Here is an 18,602-nt window from a genome sequence, read left to right on the forward strand (position 1 = left end):
TCAGGTCTAACTTCAGGGAAAAACTCAACTTCCATGGACTTAGCTATATTTGACGTCTAGAACCTTAATTTTTCTACATCTTTTAGGTGTATAAAAACCCTTAAAGGACCCACTATATTTTCATCAAACATTAAAACAGGTGTAAGAGATATTTATCCTTTATTAAATGTTATCAGAATAAGATTACATTTTAGACCCTTCTTTTTACAAAAAAAACAAGACTCATGGAATATAAAAACATAATGAGACCTTCAGAACAAAGATTCACAATCTTCATTCTCTATTGTATATATATTTTTAAAGTATCTCTCTCTAGAATATTCTTGTATTTTCTCTCTTTAAAAAAATACTTATTTAAGCATTAGAGAGTCCCCACCTCGATTAAAAGAAACCTTCTGTAGGTACTAGCCACAAGTCATATTGGACTGCCAAGCACGAAGTTATCAACTACCTTACCTAGAGAGAATGAAGAGAATGAACGAGATTATTAGGATTAATTGATTAACCAATTATTTAACTCAAGAGCTCTATTCCTAGATTAGTTGAACTTCATCGCTTAAATCAGTAGATATAGAGGGAATGATGAATTGGAAGAAAAATAAAATGAGGGTCTAGAGAATGTGTATCTGTGTGGTTCTGTATGCCTTTGTGGCTCTATGCTAGAATGTGATCTGTGTGTTTGTGTCTGTGTGATTGTATGGCCTTCGTCTCTCCGCCATCTTGCTTGGTGACTGTATGCCTTTAGACATACAATTAGCAGAGAAATAGGCGATGAACATTAATTGTGGAGCTGATAATCTACTGGTTAACCATGGTGGCAAGCACCATTGGTGGAAACGACGGCATGGCGTAACGTGGCATGCACCATTTGTGTAAAAACGTGGTGTCGTGTCTTCGCGTAGAAAATAAGTTTGTGTGATGGAAAAAATCATGCGCGTGTATCTACACAGAAATTGGGAGTAAAGGCGTGTGCTAAAGCAATTCGTTTGCACTAAGCCATGGATACCCTCCATTTCTACTTTTCGAAGGAGGCCTTCTGAACATAGCATTTAAAAAGATAAAGATACCCTGGAGAAGACGGGTTGACCAGGCTCGCCATTAATGATGATAGAACAGGAGAAAGTAGAGATTCAAGACTAACCCAAATAAACTTGATTCCCAGTGGTTTTATCTTCTTATAATGAAATAACTCAAAAGCAAGGGATTATCAGTAATTAACCGGCCACGAGTAAAAGCATGCACATGGATAATTTTATGAAGAATTGATGGTTTCAAGTCTATTTGCAATAGTTTTAGAAATAGTTTTGAAAACAACACTGCAAAGCCCTGATGGGTTGAAGACGAGCACACGATTCAGGGCTATTAAGTTTTAGGATTAGGTTATAAAAGTATGATCAATAGAACTTGTATCAGCAACAATGTCGTCGAGCACACCTGCAACAAAACTTTGAGTCAACTTAACATCAGGGAGTTTACTCGATTTCAGTTTTAATCTGAATTGGTCAAGTCAGCATATAGCTCATTTCATCATCAATGCAATGCAATGAAATAACCAAATTAGGAAATAACCAGAAAAAATGGCAGCCATTTCTTCCTCCTCCGTATGCCATACTCCATGTCGACGACGAAGACCGTTGAGCCCACACCAAGTCTTCCCTTTTTAAAGTCCACAGACCTCCCCTAAAATCAATTTTTTATCTGAGCCACAACCTCAACTGTTTGATGTAGAAATTAATTTATTTGTCTGGAGATTCCCACTTGCCATGAACTAAGGCTGTGTTTGTTATATGTGGTGCATTGATTTTATGATCATCGTATAGAGTTGTGATCATTAATGTTGTTACACACGGGGAGAGGAGGTGGTGAGGTTAAATTGGATGAGCAAAAGATTTTATGAAGTTATTCTATTTAGGAAATCATATGATTTTAAGATTATATATATATATAAAAAACCAACATGTCTTTGTTGATATATAAGCCAAAATGAAGTTATTTTGCATCATGAAATAAATAAATAAATGATACATCAAGGATTTATTATTTATTCTGAATTGAATATGATTTGAAATTAATTTTATTTGATTAGTTGATTTGACTAGTCAATTCATAATTTAATAAAAAATTTATTGATTTTTTTAAATAAAAACACTATTTTGATTTTTTTAAAATAAAAAAATTGACTTAATTTAATTTACTTGATTGTAATCGAGGTTTTATATCAAACTAAATTTGATAAAGTAAAATTATCTATTCATATAAAAAGTCAAAATATACTTCTTTTATTTTTTTTAAATTTGTGAAAAAATTGCATTTGATTCTATTGGCTGGTAAGTGGACTCTTTCAAATCAAGCTAAAGTTTTTAGCTTTATTCGATTTGTTTTTTACTTCAAAATCATGGATAGCCTAGTCAATCTAGAAGTCATGATGCTATAGTTAGTATTATGGATTTAAAAATGATAAATTATTATTTAAACCCTTGATTTTAACTTTATTTATTTTCTAAACACAAACTTGATTTAAAAAAAATATACAAATTAACCTCATCTCACATATCATCATGATATATTCATTAATTCTAGATTTAATTTAAATTAAATTTAAAATCAAACTGTGTAAAATTAACTTAGTAAAACTTAATAAATAAAAAAGATAAATTAGTAACCCAATCAAAATCTAATTAATTTCTTTTAAAAGTAATAATATTATTTTAAATTTATTCATGTCAACTTGAATTGAATTAATTTGTTTAATCCATTATCTAATAATTGAATAGAGGTGGTTGTGATCACTTTGTCTACAAGTCATGACATTATGGTACTATGGATAAAATAAAATGATAAATTATTCTTTAGACCCTAGATTTTAACTTTATTTGTTTTCTTAGCGGAAACTTGATTATAACTTTGGTCCTTCAGTTTCGAAAATCTATACTTGATCCCTTGATTTCTTATTACCATTATCTTTATATAATATTTGTTGGTTCTTTCACTTAACCCCCGCACGCATCATTTTGATGAATTAACTTTCTAGTGAAACATCAAAATTAGAAGAGAAATTTAATAAAATAAAATGGTCAAATTTTAAGAAGAGATTTTCTTGATATTCAAAGTGATATATTTCATATTTAGTTCTTATAATTTAAATTTTAAATCACGTTTTACGAATTTATCCGGTTTTAAAATAAGTAGATTGTTTTTGCTGAATTTGAAAGGTTGACTTGATATTAGTATTCAAAAATTGACTTCATTCAACATTGTAATATTTTTATAGTTGTAATTTAAAAAAATAATATAAAAAATAAATATAATTTTTTTAATTAAGATTTTAAGAGAGTGTTTTTTAGTAGAATCCATGCAAACTAGAGGATTGGCAAGGTCCTCGGCGGTAAGAAAAAAAAATTTCAACCCCTTTTAATAATTTTTAATTTTAATCCTAAAACTAGAAAATTATAAATTTTGTCTTCTCCTGAAAATTTTTCTCTAATTAGGTACCTCTAACTAAAATTGATATATGTTAATTAATAAAATACTTTTAAATTTATATTTAGAGCAAAATATAGACCGCATCACGCCGCGGCCCCCTTATTCATAATCTAAAAACAGAATGGGAAACACGAGTCAAAGGACTATGTTATAGGTTTTTTAATAAAAAGGACTAAGTTAGACTAATTGTCAAACTACAAGGACTTTAGTGACTCAATACAAAAAACAATTTCATGTGATTACTTGCAGTCTCCCCCTTTTTTAACAGCTTAGGTTGTCTTGTAAAAAAGCAAACACCATGTCCATAGGAACCCCCCTCCAACTCAATCAATGGCCATCCATTTCTCTCCTCTTCCTTCTCTCACTAACGAGCCCTAACTCTCTCTCTACAAACACCTCAAGATCTCTACTTTTAAGAAATGAAGAAGAAGACCCTCATTTCCCTCTCTCTACTACTCTCCCTCTTCGCCTTATCTTTCTCCATAGAAGATGATATCACCTGTCTTGAAGGGGTCAAGAAGTCCTTTACTGACCCACTGGGTCGACTCACTTCCTGGACTTTCAACAACAACTCAGTTGCTTTCGTTTGTAAACTCAATGGTGTTTCTTGCTGGAACGAGAAGGAGAACCGAATCATCAGTCTTCAGCTATCGTCTTTTCAGCTTTCAGGCAAGTTACCGGAGTCTCTCAAGTACTGTCATAGCTTAACAACACTGGATCTTTCAAGAAATGATCTTTCAGGGCCGATCCCACCTGAGATTTGTAACTGGTTGCCTTATATAGTCTCTCTTGATCTCTCCGGGAACAAGTTTTCCGGTCCGATCCCGCCGGAGATTGTGAATTGTAAGTTCTTGAATAATTTGATTTTGAGTGGAAATCAGTTGACTGGTTCGATTCCTTTTGGTCTTGGTCGCCTTGATCGGTTGAAAACGTTTTCAGTGGCTTCTAATGAACTGTCTGGTTCGATACCGGATGAATTGGGGGCTTTTTCGAAGGATTCTTTTGATGGGAATGATGGGTTGTGCGGTAAGCCGCTAGGGAAGTGTGGTGGGTTGAGTAGTAAGAGTCTTGGCATTATCATTGTTGCTGGGGTTGTTGGGGCTGGTGGGTCATTGATTTTGGGGTTTGTAATTTGGTGGTGGCTGTTTGTTAGGGGAGGTAAGACAAAGAGAGGTTCTGGTGGCGGCGGCGGTAATGGTGATGATCCTAGTTGGATTGAGTTGCTTAGGTCACATAAGCTAGTACAAGTGACGTTGTTTCAAAAACCTATTGTTAAGATCAAGCTGGCTGATATTTTGGCTGCTACTAATAGTTTTGATTTTGAAAATATTGTGATTTCAACGAGAACTGGGGATTCGTATAAGGCGGATTTGCCTGATGGATCTAGTCTCGCTATTAAGAGGCTTAATGCTTGCAAACTTGGTGAGAAGCAATTTAGGGGTGAGATGAATAGGTTAGGGGAGCTTAGGCATCCGAATTTGGTGCCATTGTTAGGTTATTGTGCTGTTGAAGTGGAAAAGCTCTTGGTGTATAAGCATATGCCTAATGGGACTTTGTATTCTCAATTGCATGGAAGTGGATTTGGTATTAGTCAGTCTAGTGTTTTGGATTGGCCTACGAGGGTGAGGGTTGGTGTTGGCGCAACAAGAGGACTTGCTTGGCTTCACCATGGGTGCGATCCACCTTATATTCACCAGTATATTAGTTCCAACGTGATACTTCTTGATGATGATTTTGATGCAAGGATTACTGATTTTGGGTTGGCAAGGTTGATTAGTTCTCCTGATTCTAATGATAGTTCTTATGTTAATGGAGATCTTGGGGAGTTTGGGTATATTGCTCCTGAGTATTCCAGCACAATGGTTGCCTCATTGAAAGGTGATGTTTATGGCTTTGGTGTTGTGCTTTTGGAGTTGGTAACTGGACAGAAAGCTTTAGATGTCAATAATGAAGAGGAAGGATTCAAAGGGAATTTGGTGGATTGGGTTAATCAATTGGTGAGCACTGGTCGAAGCAAGGATGCCATTGATAAAGCTCTAACTGGGAAAGGTCATGATGATGAGATTATGCAGTTCTTGAGGGTTGCTTGGAGCTGTGTTGTTTCCAGGCCCAAGGACAGGCCTTCAATGTACCAAGTCTATGAGTCTCTGAAGGGTTTGGCTGAGAAACATGGTTTCTTTGATCAATACGATGAATTCCCACTGATCTTTGGCAAACCAGATCCTGATTACAAGGAGTAGCATAGGCAGAACAAGAAGAACAAAAAAATTTTATCCTTGTGAAGAAAAATAGTAGCATATTGGCATCTTTGCATTCATGCTATGTTTTGGAAGACTTTGGTATGCTCCTCGTCATTGTGCTTGATTATTGGATAATTATGTACATTACATGAGGCATCAGTACCGTACCTTCTATGTAGCCTAGGAAATTTCTCATTTCCCCCCTGCAAAACTTCTGAATTGATCTGTCATTTGTAGAATGTTTCTACTGGGAAAGCTTTTTTTCTTAATCATTGAAGATGTTGCTATGTTCATGTGACATAAGGGATGGCCTATATTCTATATTCTATTTTCATGTATTTGTTGAATTTTTTTTTGTGTAAGTGGTTGTCTTTTACGCTAATATTTTGCCAAATCGTGAGAAATTGATATGTCTGCATATCTGAGAAGCGTTCTATCCATGATCAGTATGATCAGATCTGTTGTTTCTTGATGTCCCAAGATTTCTGATATTTATTGTTCAATGAACTTAAAAGTTTTCATTTTCACCTTGCATGATTTTGCAATGCTTGGATTATGCGTGTGCAAATCAAATCAAATGAAGATTCACCTGCATAGTTTAGGAATTCTAGATTCTTCTAGCCTCTAGATTCACCTGCTTGGATTATGCTTGGATTATGCGTGTGCAAATCAAATCAAATGAAGATTCACCTGCATAGTTTAGGAATTCTAGATTCACCTGCATGGTATGTCTCCATTTCTCTCTAATATCATCAAAAAGGTTTAATGATCTTTAGGGGAAATGGAGCAAGTTCTCCAGTACTACACCGATGCCATTGCTATGCCTGCTCTGTTTCACTGTCTTGCCTATTAAGATTCTGTGTTGAAACTGCTCTTAGTACCAACTGATCCCAAAAGATAAGTTTCCTTCAAAAATCATAGAGCTAAGATAGCACTTGTCCTTAATGTCCTCCTCAAGCTATGATCATGCCGCCCCAAAATTAGTCTTCCACTGCAGCTGGAGATGTAGACACCCAGTACCTTTAACTGATCCATACAGGCTATCTCCTAAAATGCCTTGAATGTTCTGGTTCTGGATTATTTCAGTAACTATGCAGCAATTCAGTAGATTTATTTATTTATAACCACAAGGAGATAGAAAGTGAATCCCTTCAAGCTCAAAATTAGGAGTATGTTACATCTTGAGGTTGCTGATGTGTTTGAAACTGTTTTTTGTTCTGATCATGGTTTTTTAAAGAATTTGGTTAATCAACACGTATCATAATTTTATATAGGTAAACTCTCTCGAAACCTTGATAACAATAAATTACAATGTATTATTTTTTAAAAATTTATTTTTTCAAACCATAAATGTAAAAACTACCGCAAACACATTAGTGTCAGTGAGCTTCTGGGGAGGTGGAGGAACAACTCTGGAACCAACCTTTGGCAGCAGTATTTGTATCCCTAATCCGTGACCATATTAATCTTCCACTGGCATCTCCAACTTCGTGGTCCTGGTCAATTTTATTAAGTTCATAAATCCTCAACAGAGATGAAGAAGATTCTTTTACATCTCAGAAGCACAACCTTCTCGTGATAACATTTATACTAGTCCGAAAAAGAGTGAGTTCGAAAGTCAAGATTGTCTGGATCATATGCATTGATTTTGACCTGGCTTTTTTGGTTGGGACCATGAATGGTGCCTTTTGAACCCAAACGAGCATGTGGGGCTGAGCAAACTTTATGCATACATCCTGTACGTCTTTCTATGCAAGTAGTATGTCTCTTCTGTGCCTGGATTAGGGGCATTGCTCGTGTCCTTGGTGCGTGAGCACATGTTCTTGACCCCATCGTCTACCAGTGACCTCTTCTGAGGTAGATTTCAATTCAACCACTCTGTTGCTGTTATGCTTTATTGTAGAAGAAGGGCAGAGAAGCTCCAATGGTGAAATTCATTCGCAGGCCATGATATAGAAGATAGAAAAACATGGCAAGTTTCAGATTTAGCATGTGAACTTGCGTTGGATGACCGATAACAGGCAACAGCACAGTTTAAAAAATCATAATAAAAAAAAACACTTCATTTTGCCAATAATTGGACATGATTTTCTAATGTTTCCTGTGATAGATTAGGGTCTAAACATCCCTTCGTTGCCGGTTGACGCCTTTTATAATGTCTCGGGAGACACTGAAGAAGGTACTTCGTCAGTATTTGCATCGTTTCCGACATTATTCGACCCATTGCAGGACCAAGAAAGAGAAAGAAAAAGAAAAACACATTATACATAAGCAAATTGCCTAACAAACTTGTATTAGTAGGAGGCTAGAAGCCAGCAAGTTTAATCAATTTCTTCCATGCAGGCCTGCTTGAAATGTCTTCTCATCAAGCATTCACTTTCTCTCTCTCTTTCACCAAGTGCCCTAATCCAGCTTCACTGACTAGGTATCTAGTGGCAGGAAGACGGCTTAAATCAGCAAGCCTGAAGTTTTCTCCAGCTAAATATTTGCTCTCTAGACAACCTTTGCTCATACACATCCAAAACTTTCTCTGGCTTTTCCTCTTGGTAAGTTTCGGCCAGCTTGGAGTCACCTTTCGGCCCCCTTCTTGGGAGGATCACAACTTTAAAGACCAGATCATTGAAATTGTGGGCTTCAACCTCTAGCCATTGATCTACCAGAGCTTTCTCTTCTAGTGTAGTTCCAAGTAGATTTGGACCACGGTCTGCATACTTGGTTGCCTAGAATCTTACTAGATCCGTGGAACCATGCTCCAGGAGGCCGAATTATTTTGTTTCTAAAAAATAAATAAATGATGTTAAGAAGAAAGAAAAAAAAATTGTGACTCGAGTTATAGATCCGATTGGATCGAATAGATTGATTTTATTTTAATTAGATTATATAAAAAAATAATTACAACAAATTAATCAAATAAAAAAAGTGATCACTATAACATGAAAAAAATTCAAAAAGAAAAAAACAATGTAACTTAATTCCTAGCTAAATAAATATGGAAGAACAAAAATGAATTAAAAAAATAAAAAATAACTTGAGTCAACCTGAGTTAACTTAACAAAATTGTAGCTCGGGTAATAAGGGCGGGATAATTAACCCAATATATAAAAAGAATAGAAAAAAAATCATAAAACTTAATTCCCAACAAATCAATTATAGAAGGATGAAACCGGAAAAAAAAATCAACAAACAAAAAGGATCTAAAAAAAACAATCAAAACTAGGTAAGATTACCAAACCCCATTACCTGGATTATGTTAATGAGATAACCAATAAAAGCCTAAACAAGAAAAATAATGAAGATTAATTTAAAAAAGAACTAAATTTTGAAGGATGAAACCAAAAGAAGATGAAAATTTCTTTGAAAAAGAAGTGTTCCCATAAACAGAGTCAAGCCAACTTGAGTTAATTCACCAAACATGTGGCTTAGATCATGAAATCAGAATAACTCGATAGAAAAAAAATAAAAAAAAATCATAAAGCCTATTTAAAAAAAAACAATGCCAAATGATGAAATAAAAAAAAGTTAATAATAATAATAAAATATCAATCCATGTCAACTTTTCAAACCTGTAACTCAGATCGTTAGACTGGAAAAACCATGAAACCTAATTTCCAACCAATCAGGTATTGAAGGAAGAAATGAGAGGAAAAAATCAAATTTACAAAAAGATTCCTAACAAAAATAGTTATTAAAAGAATAAGGATTAAAATTGAAATAAAAAAACAAATTAGAGAAAACTAATAATTTTTTAACAAAAGGACAAAAAACAGTAAAAAAAATAAAGATCAAATTAGAAAAAATAATATGCAATAAATTAGGATTGAATGATGAAATCAAAAATAGACTGAAATTAATAAAAAGCCCAAGAACAAAAATTAAAAATCAAAAGAATAAGAATTAAAATTAAAATCTCAATAAATAAAAAAATAACTCTGAAATGTTGAATGACCAGCATGAATTTTAAAAGGATGAGAAAGAAAAGAAAAAAAACTAGAAAAAAAACACCCTTGGCGACAAACTATCTCACTGCTAACACCACACACCACCCTAACAAGAAGAAAACATTGTGACAATTCCAATAACTTTCATGATTTAATTATTTCACTGTACAATCACAAGCAATCATTAAAGATTACCTGTAAAACAAGAATTAAAATCATTCCTTTTCATTTTTTACTCCTTTTTTTTCTCTCTTAAAATATATCAAATGATCTTATTTTTTATATAACATAATTATGAAATTAAATTTCCTTGATTTCGTTGCAATTGACATGCATGTAAGTTGGTTCAAATATATCTTTACCAATTAAATAAATATAATTCTTTTACATGTATAGGTATTCATTCTTGCACTAACTTACTCTCTACCTGTTTGAGGAGGAATTCAGGTAGCTTCTGCTCGCCAGAATCAAGATATCAACATGTTCATGATCAAATTCCACTCCTTTCTTTAGAAGGCAAGCCTAGCCTATCTAATTTATAGTAAAATATCTTTGGTTATATATATAGATATATATTAGTCTAAAAAAGGACACTTCTACCACAAGAACTAGGGCCGGCCACCGTCTACGGTCTACCAGTGGGCTCTTCTTAGGGGCACTACTCGTGTCCTTTGATTGCATGAGCACATGTTCTTGACCCCACCCTCAACCAGTGACCTCTTTTTAGGCAGATTTCAATTCAACTGGCCACTGTATTGCTGTTATGCTTTATAGTTAATGAAGCTGCAGGAAAGTTCAAGTGGATATATGGCCATTTCCCCGACTGATAATGGATTAATGAGCTGAGGGTTACCTGCAAAGCAAGCCCTCGTATGTTCTTAGAGGACATTTCAGTAGTTAAGTTAGCATAATGAACGAGAAGGATCAACCAAAAGAAGCGCAGAGAGAGTCTAATAAAATGGTAAGGGAGATCGATGCTGTAGTGATATGTAAATCGTGGTAAGGGTGATAGGGATATTTATTTTCTTCGTGTACAGCATATCACATGATTTGCCTGACAAGTAGCTTATAATGAGAAAGGACTAGCTCAACTGACCAGTGGGCTCTTCTAGCAGGCAGTCGTGGCACTGTCACTTGCCTGTCATCTTGAACAATAAAAAATGGCGAATGTTGTGTGAAATGGCGTGGACGTCAGTGGTTTTTTAAGAGAATACTCTCTTCACCTACGCAGGAGTCAGTCATGGTGATAGCTTGTAAGATTATTTATAGCCAGGAACAGGATACAGGGTAGAAAAACATGGCAGGTTTCAGGTGCGTGTACTTGCATTAGATGATATCGATAACAGGCCAAGGCAACTGCATGCACAACTCAAAAAACAAATAAAAATAAATTGACAATGCCTAGAAGGAAGAGGTGAGCTTCATTTTGCCAATATTTCTTATATTTTATGTGATATATTAGGGGCCCAAAATCCTTTCAATGACGTCGGTTGATGCCTAGTATAATTCTTGGACGTCGTCACTAAAGAAGGTTACTTTGTCGATACTTGCATCGTTTGCATGCTGACTTTATTCACACCAAAGCAGGACAAAGAAAGAAAAAGAAAAAGAAAAACACATTATATAAGCAAATTGCACAACAAACGTCGACAAGTTGGTCGCTAGAAGCCAGCAAGATTCATCAGTTTCTTCCAAGCAGGCCTGCTTGAAATGTCCTCCCACCAAGCATTCAATTTCTTTCTGTCCTTCACCAAGTGCCCTAATCCAGCTTCGTTGACTAGGTATCTGGTGGCAGGCAGATGGCTTAAATCAGCAAGAGTGAAGCTATCTCCAGCTAAATATTTGCTCTTTGACAACCTTTTCTCATACACATCCAACACCTTCTCTAGCTTTTCCTCGTAAGTCCTGACCAGCTCGGAGTCACCTTGCTGCCCAATTCTTGGCAGGATTACAACTTGGAAGACTATATTGAACACCAGATCATTGAAGTTTTGGGCTTCAATTTCTAGCCATTGATCTACCAGAGCTTTCTCTTCTAGTGTATTTCCGAGTAGATTCGGTCCACGGTCTTCATACTTTGCTGCATAGTATCTTATGATTGCTCTGGACTCTGAAGGAAAATTTGAGAAAACACCCACAGAAAAAAAAAAAGATTATAGATTCATTAAATGTTGTTTGCCAATTATGAAAAAATAAATTGGAAAATCATTCAGCTTTTCAGAAAGTTATTCTAAGAAACAAAACATTAAAAAATATTTATTAATTGAAAATGAAAATTGTTTTATTCAAAACACGTGTTTTATACTTTTTCTAGAAAACTAAAAGAATACCAAATTAGTTTTTTCTTTTCTTTTCTTTTCAAGTTCTTCATTTAAAAATAAGGATTTTTTTTATTCACGTGATAGTAATATTCCTTCTATATAATTTTAAATTAAAGTAAAGAATTAATGGCCTTTTTAATATATATATATATATATATATATATATATATATATATTTAATAAACTTGTTTACTTAATTCCCATAAAAAGTATTTTTAAAATAAATAAAAAACTAGAGATGAAAAAAAAAAGATTATTTTATGAGAATAAAAACAAAAGGATGATACCGTCAGTACTCTTACCAAAAAGCTTGAAATCACCATCTTCAACAACAGGAACTTGCCCAAAAGGCTGGAAAAGAAAATATGCAAATAATTACATCAATAATTCATCGAATAAAGAGTTATATGTGCTCTAAAAACCAGAGTTATACAGTTTTCATGATTTAATTATTTCAGCATACAAACAAAACTAATAATCATTGCGAATTTCCCATAAAACAATAATCAGAATCATTCTTTTTCAATATTGATCTCCTCCCTTTCTCTCAATTTTAAAAATACAACAAATTAATAACCTTATTTTTATATGATACCATCATGAAACAAAACTTCGTTCCATATGAGTTGGTTCGAAGATATCTTTAACCATTTTTTATAAATAAATATTTTTATAAAAAGATATCGTTTCATAAAAAAATAATCATGAGAGAGAGGCAAGCCAGAGTAGCTTGCAATAACGTTCTCTCTACCTGTTTGAGGAGGAATTCAGGTAGCTTCTGCTCACCGGAATCAAGATCAACATGTACAAGATCAAATTCCACTCCTTTCTCTAAGAGGCAAGCCATGACCCTTTGTGGGCAAACAGCCACGGCTGGACCATACACTTTAACAACCATGATCGATGAATTCTCTGTAACTTACCACTCACTAAATAAAACAAAGAGAATCTTGAGCTTGCCCAAAGGAGGATCCAACCTAGCTAATTTGCAGTTCAGATCCCAATATGGTCATATTTATAGCAGAATATCGTTGGTTATAAGCCGGGGGTTGTCACGTGAGCTCTGCCACAAGAACTCCAGGCTTGCCATGCAAGTCAAAGCAACATCGAATGAATTCTTCCCATTTTATGGTTATGGGGGTTGTCACATGCAAGAACAACCGGTGGGTGGAGGCCAAACTTTGGGAACTTTAAATTATTTGGGTTCAAGTGGATGAATATTATACATTATCCGTATTAATGTATAGTATATAGTTGAAAGGTTTTTTTTAAAATAAAAATATTAAGGGTGTTTTTTTTAATCATTATTGTATCGAAAACACACAAGAAAGAGAGTAAATCGATGGCTTTTTTATATCCAAATATATTTTGAAAATTATCGTCTACTAAACGATATCACACCTACTTTATATAAGTATTATAACGTGAGTAAAATTGTTTTTCTTTTAAAGATGAAAATGTATTTTTTAATGATTTTAATTATCCTTAGTTCAAGATTATAAAAAAAAACATATAAAATACTTTTTTTTTACTAAATTTATGTCTTTTCAACCTAAATATATTTTGAGAAACAATGGGAATCAAAGTGCAGATCTCAATTCTTTAAATTACAAAATATATTTGATTCAGTGTTTAAATTTGATTAGGTTTTAAAATATATTTTTTATAATAAAATTTTTAAACATATCAACCCATGACTTAATCTAAATTAAAAAATTAAATAATAATATTTTAAGTTGATATAGTTAAACCTGAATTAACATATTTAATCCATATCCATGTAATTAAATTTATAATAATTTTAATTTTGATTTCATTTATATTTTACATGGTATATGTGTTTAAGATTATAAATACAAGCTACTTTTTAAAAAAAATTTATTTTTATTTTTAATATTAATAAATTAAAATTATTAGGTAATATTTTATTTTAAAAAAAAATCTAGAAACATAGCCAGAGGTCAAAGGTCACCTGAAGTCTCTTTCAGTAAGCGTTGCAATACGCAAGGTCTTTTCCCTGATTTGGACACAACATATATTACAATTCTTTCATCTCGAATGATTATCTTACCTTCATTACATTCAAGTAATTTCTGATGAACATTCCCGAATCCATTTCTTGGCGTTTGTTTCAAAAGTGGAGTCTACAGGGGGGGGGGGGGGGGATACTGTGTGGATCAACCATTTAGAATTTGGTAATGTTATATTCTACACTCTTCTTCTTCTTCTTCTTCTCTTGTTCTTTCACTTGGTGACTTGTCTAGTGCTGATCTTCAAATCTTGTTAGCTCTACATGGACCTAAAAGCAAAGGCCACATTACTCTGGAGACACAAAAGGAAGGCCATCCAATCTGTTGATAGAAATGCAAAATGCCTAACCACATGATTTTGTTTCGCTCTTTGCAATTCCCTGTAGAGTTCAAGCCTTCCAAATGTAATTGAATTTCATTCTAACATTCAATGAATACTTGCTGTATGGATGTATGCTTGCATGCTGATATACATTACAATATTTAAACCATTTTATCCACTAGGTATAAAATATTTGAGTTTCAAGTTCATATTGCAGTTTATGTTTTTGCCAAAGGAGATGGCACTCTCGATGATGGACTAATGAGGGATTTTGCATATGCAACTGGCAAAGCAACTATCTTCTTGGCTTTTCTCACATATGCCCTCTTTGTGAAGCTGTTGTAATCGTTAGCCTCTATCTCGTCTAGTATTTGGCGATATAGCAGCAAGGATGCCCAAACCTGCAACATCCGAAAACATTGTGCAATCATAAGCAAAAGTAGGCGGACTTATCGAAAGAACATCCTAGCTATGATTCTAAATTTCTCAGTCGGAAATGCTAATCCTTTTGTTAGTTTGGCGTGATGACAATGCTCAATCATTCAATTGCTGAAAAGATGAATTTCTGATCTTGGTAATCATGAGAACATTGTAGGATAAAGCTTAGCATGGTCCTATTTACCGCAACAGAAATATCAAAAAGAAAACAAAAGGGCAAAACCATAACTGAGGACAATAGTCATGGCCTTCCCTGGCCAGGCTTCTCTTGTGTGTGATTGCCAACGTAAGACCAGAAAACAGCTGGTTTTGTGTCAATTAGGGTGGACCGTGCACGTGTTCAAAGCCATTCATATGACGATTTTAGATCTTTAATTAGTTTCATGATTTCCATTTCTTTTTTTAATTTTTAACTCATTTTTCCATTGTTCACTAAAGGTTAAGGTTCATTATTTTGCTATTGAGATATCAATAGAAGTTCTTGATTGTTTACCGGCCATCGACTTGCAGCACTCAATTCTGTCACTCCTTTCTCAGCCTCATCAAAGAACATCCTTGCTCTCTTAATTTGATTCTTCATAAAGTTTCTCCACTTATCTGTCACCTTTCCAGCAAATATGTCATCATCTGAAAGCCCTGCCTGTGCCAGCTCATCTTGTGGTAGATAAACCCTTCCTCTTCTTGCACTGCAAACAAAGTCAACAGAAAAGGAAAAGCTAAGGATAAAAAACTGCATATACAAAAAGACAACTCACCATACCAAAGAAAAATAGGCGAAAAAAAATTAAATGATGAGAATTTGTTCATAAGATACTATTCGATGCAGCATATAATTCTAGATTATTGCTAAATTGACTCCCTAAAAAGAAAGTGAAAACTCTAGACAGCTTGTGCAAAGTATTTTTTTATTGTGGCTTCAAGTTTGCAGCATAAAACACTCTGCACTTACTCTTCTCCAACATCCCTGAGTATGTTAGTGAGTTGATTGGCTATCCCCAATGCCAAGGCAGCATTATAAACACTCTCGGTCGAAGCCTGTGATTCAGGTGCAATGCCCATAACTGGAACACTCATCAGTCCAACAGTCCCAGCAACATAATAACAGTAAAGATAGAGCTCATCAAAGTTTTGGTATCTTGATTTCCTCAAGTCCATCCTCATTCCTTGAATCATATCTTTGAATGGCTGAAACAAGGTATCATACGAAAAAATCAGACATGAATCTTGCTTAGACACAACATCACTGGTAATGCTTTTACAATATCATTGCATTAAAGTGACTAGCATCAAATAGTAATGGACTTCATGTGAAGTGAAAAAAAATTAAGATTCTAGTTTTTGGGCATGACTGCAGATTTCAAAAAAAAAAAAAAACAGTTTCCAGTAGCTACTAGAACAAGCCGGAAAAGTATGACTGCTCAGAGTACCCAGAACAACTACTTGCACATTGCATATAGAAATAAACTAAAGTCGCCAACTAGCACAATATGTTGCAATGCCAAAAATATTTTTGATTGGTAACAGAGTAACTATATTTCAATTGAGAAGTACTTTGATTTTGAAAGTACTGCCTAACCTGAATATCAACAGGAAATTTTCCAACTGTGTCTGCTAGAGCAGCATCCATCATATCAAATGGACGCCCTTGGAAAAGATCTTCCAACCTTGCCTCCCACCTATCTAAAGCTGTTGGTGTAATGTGTGAAGCATTAGGCCCATCAACAAGCTCATCGGTCCTCCTACACCACACTACATGTGCAGAAAACATTGTAAGAAAGAAAGGAAAAGGTTCATTCTCTGTCTTGAGAGTCATCATCTCTTACATTCATAGACAATAACCTTCGAATATCATATATACCAAATAGAACTGATCAAACCTGATTTCAATCATGAATCGGAAGAATAATATTAAGGGTAAGCATCTGGTGTTAGATAGTGTAACCAGTTCACAGCATGCTTGATTTCTCTTCGAGAGATATTGTCTTCAAAATTCCAAGTACATGATTATCACATTTTCAAATAAATTCCATGAAAAGGGCACTTAAGGCTTCACATATATCCTAGACAGGAAAAGATAAGTTCTTATGGTTCACATAATATACAATTAGCTGCAAAATTAGCACCATGATTTCATAAGCTCCCAAAAATAACATCTCTTTTTATTTCAGAATACTTTGCTCCTCATTTGATTATCAAATCCCATCAGAACACATGTATGCTGTATAGGATTGAAATCACTCTCCTCCAACTTCTAAATTCTCTGAATATTCCAAGGTGAACAGAGAAAATCACTCACCATATATGGCCCAAATAGCCCTTCTCCGTTCAGGGGTCATGAGCAGAGTTCCTGAGAAAGCAAAAGGCAAATGAGAAAACCAATCACAAGTACAACGTATAACAGATTCAAAAGCCAGCAAGAGCCTAAAATCAAAATTCCATTAACTGAACAACAGGAAGCTAACCCAGGTAAAAAGTCTTGGCATACTCAGCACAAACTTCTCCACACCGATCATAAGCTTCACTCAACAAGCTCAAAGTCCCTGGAAGAACGACATCTGGTTTCACATCCAGATCACCTCTGGACTTCAGTTCTTTCTTAACCAGAGCTGCCTGCTTCAGCACCACATTATAAACCATCTCCTCGGATGACAAAACAGCCATTTCTCCAGCATGGCTTGCTACCATGCTTGATATCACAGGCAATTTGCTTCCATTACTTCTACCACCTAAATACCCCAAATCTGGATTGACAGAGCATGACTTCCATTTCTGTTTCCTACCCTTTTTTTCTCCAAGCTTAAAAAACAAACTCCGATCTCTAGAATTACCAAACTTCGTTGTATCCAGAACCTTGACAGAATCCAGGAATCGAAGACAATTGGAAACCTCTGTGCTTGGATTGGCACTACCAACCCAAAACAATGCTACAGTCATTTCAAAAACTAGTCTTTTTGTTACCAAACTCTCCTGGGAACCTCCTTCAACAATCCCAATTCACTCAAAACACACAAGTTTTCTTCTTTTCAAGAAAAACCCACTTCAACTTTACAAGCAAGGTTCATAAAAAGTAGCTAGCTGACTTCCCTCACACAAGAAAAGCAAACCAACTTTTTCAAAATGAGCCCATTATAGACCAGCAGCAATTGAAGCTTTGTTTAAGCTTATCTGTAATTGAAACATTAAAAAAGAAATCATAGCCATAAACTATATAAAACGAGGATGATAAAGATTATGTTATGTGATGATAAACTGATGATAAAAAGCTAACCTCTTTTGCTGTTTTTTTTTTGCACCACTCCCTTGACAACAAAGAACTTTCTCCAATAAATTAAGACAACAACTCTTTTACAAGTACCGACCTCACATGAATTGGAAAACTAACAACGGCCCACTAAACAATCTCTCCACCCTTCCAGAGGCTCCTACAAAAAATGACAACGTTTTTGTTTTGTTCTTGTTCTTGTCCGGCTATAAACCCGTTTGTATCCGGATTTGGTTTCAAGCTGGTGACCCAAACCTTTTGAGTTTGAAAGCGCAGTGTATTTGTCGCCTGTAATATTATATCAGATTTGAATTTCTTTAAAAAAATATATGTTCAATTAAGGATGGACTTGTCAAAAACTCCATTAAATGAAGAAAAAATAACATCACATAAGTCTAATTTATCGCAATTTCATAAGCAACAAAGAACTAATGTATATAAAGATTTGAGTGATGTTTACTGCTGCGGGTGGAGCATTGACCCAACTTTGAACTTGGACATTTTTTTTGGTGGGTCAAAAAAGGGAATTATGAAAAGAGGAATGAAATCTAAATGAGATGGACACGTC

General features: G+C 34.5%; 3 protein-coding genes and 1 pseudogene across 3 annotated transcripts; 1 reads left to right on the forward strand and 3 right to left on the reverse strand.

Annotated features, from left to right (window-relative positions):
- Positions 1 to 3,756: 3,756 nt before the first annotated feature.
- LOC133671189 (probable inactive receptor kinase At1g27190) lies at positions 3,757 to 6,070 on the forward strand. The gene has a single exon (XM_062091850.1). The coding sequence runs from the start codon at positions 3,903 to 3,905 to the stop codon at positions 5,721 to 5,723; it is 1,821 nt and encodes a 606-aa protein (XP_061947834.1). The 5' UTR covers positions 3,757 to 3,902; the 3' UTR covers positions 5,724 to 6,070.
- A 1,958-nt stretch (positions 6,071 to 8,028) lies between these two features.
- Positions 8,029 to 10,550, reverse strand: LOC133670848 (glutathione S-transferase F11-like; annotated as a pseudogene).
- Positions 10,551 to 11,063: 513 nt separating this feature from the next.
- LOC133671683 (glutathione S-transferase F12-like) lies at positions 11,064 to 12,978 on the reverse strand. The gene is made up of 3 exons (XM_062092508.1): positions 12,734 to 12,978; positions 12,285 to 12,333; positions 11,064 to 11,771 (listed from the first exon to the last, which is right to left on the reverse strand). The coding sequence occupies exons 1-3, from the start codon at positions 12,878 to 12,880 to the stop codon at positions 11,323 to 11,325; spliced, it is 645 nt and encodes a 214-aa protein (XP_061948492.1). The 5' UTR covers positions 12,881 to 12,978; the 3' UTR covers positions 11,064 to 11,322.
- Positions 12,979 to 14,482: 1,504 nt separating this feature from the next.
- On the reverse strand, positions 14,483 to 18,436 carry LOC133671334 (phytoene synthase 2, chloroplastic). Its single transcript, XM_062092057.1, has 7 exons — positions 18,041 to 18,436; positions 17,235 to 17,937; positions 17,069 to 17,119; positions 16,349 to 16,521; positions 15,722 to 15,957; positions 15,266 to 15,458; positions 14,483 to 14,735 (listed from the first exon to the last, which is right to left on the reverse strand). The coding sequence occupies exons 2-7, from the start codon at positions 17,704 to 17,706 to the stop codon at positions 14,553 to 14,555; spliced, it is 1,308 nt and encodes a 435-aa protein (XP_061948041.1). The 5' UTR covers positions 17,707 to 17,937; positions 18,041 to 18,436; the 3' UTR covers positions 14,483 to 14,552.
- Between the last annotated feature and the right edge of the window lie 166 nt (positions 18,437 to 18,602).

The sequence above is a fragment of the Populus nigra genome, chromosome 13 (genome assembly GCF_951802175.1).
Source record: "Populus nigra chromosome 13, ddPopNigr1.1, whole genome shotgun sequence".
In the NCBI taxonomy this organism is placed as follows: domain Eukaryota; kingdom Viridiplantae; phylum Streptophyta; class Magnoliopsida; order Malpighiales; family Salicaceae; genus Populus; species Populus nigra.

What these genes read in the sequence shown, in the direction of transcription:
- LOC133671189 (XM_062091850.1), top strand. Translation starts at nt 3,903, where the DNA reads ATGAAGAAGAAGACCCTCATTTCCCTCTCTCTACTACTCTCCCTCTTC.
- LOC133671683 (XM_062092508.1), bottom strand. Translation starts at nt 12,880, where the DNA reads ATGGTTGTTAAAGTGTATGGTCCAGCCGTGGCTGTTTGCCCACAAAGG. An exon ending in CTGAATTCCTCCTCAAACAG is followed by an intron (nt 12,334 to 12,733) that starts GTAGAGAGAACG and finishes TTTCTTTTCCAG; the next exon opens with CCTTTTGGGCAAGTTCCTGT. An exon ending in TGGTGATTTCAAGCTTTTTG is followed by an intron (nt 11,772 to 12,284) that starts GTAAGAGTACTG and finishes ATTTTCCTTCAG; the next exon opens with AGTCCAGAGCAATCATAAGA.
- LOC133671334 (XM_062092057.1), bottom strand. Translation starts at nt 17,706, where the DNA reads ATGACTGTAGCATTGTTTTGGGTTGGTAGTGCCAATCCAAGCACAGAG. An exon ending in GGCTATTTGGGCCATATATG is followed by an intron (nt 16,522 to 17,068) that starts GTGAGTGATTTT and finishes CTGCACATGTAG; the next exon opens with TGTGGTGTAGGAGGACCGAT. An exon ending in CTCAGGGATGTTGGAGAAGA is followed by an intron (nt 15,459 to 15,721) that starts GTAAGTGCAGAG and finishes CTTTGTTTGCAG; the next exon opens with TGCAAGAAGAGGAAGGGTTT.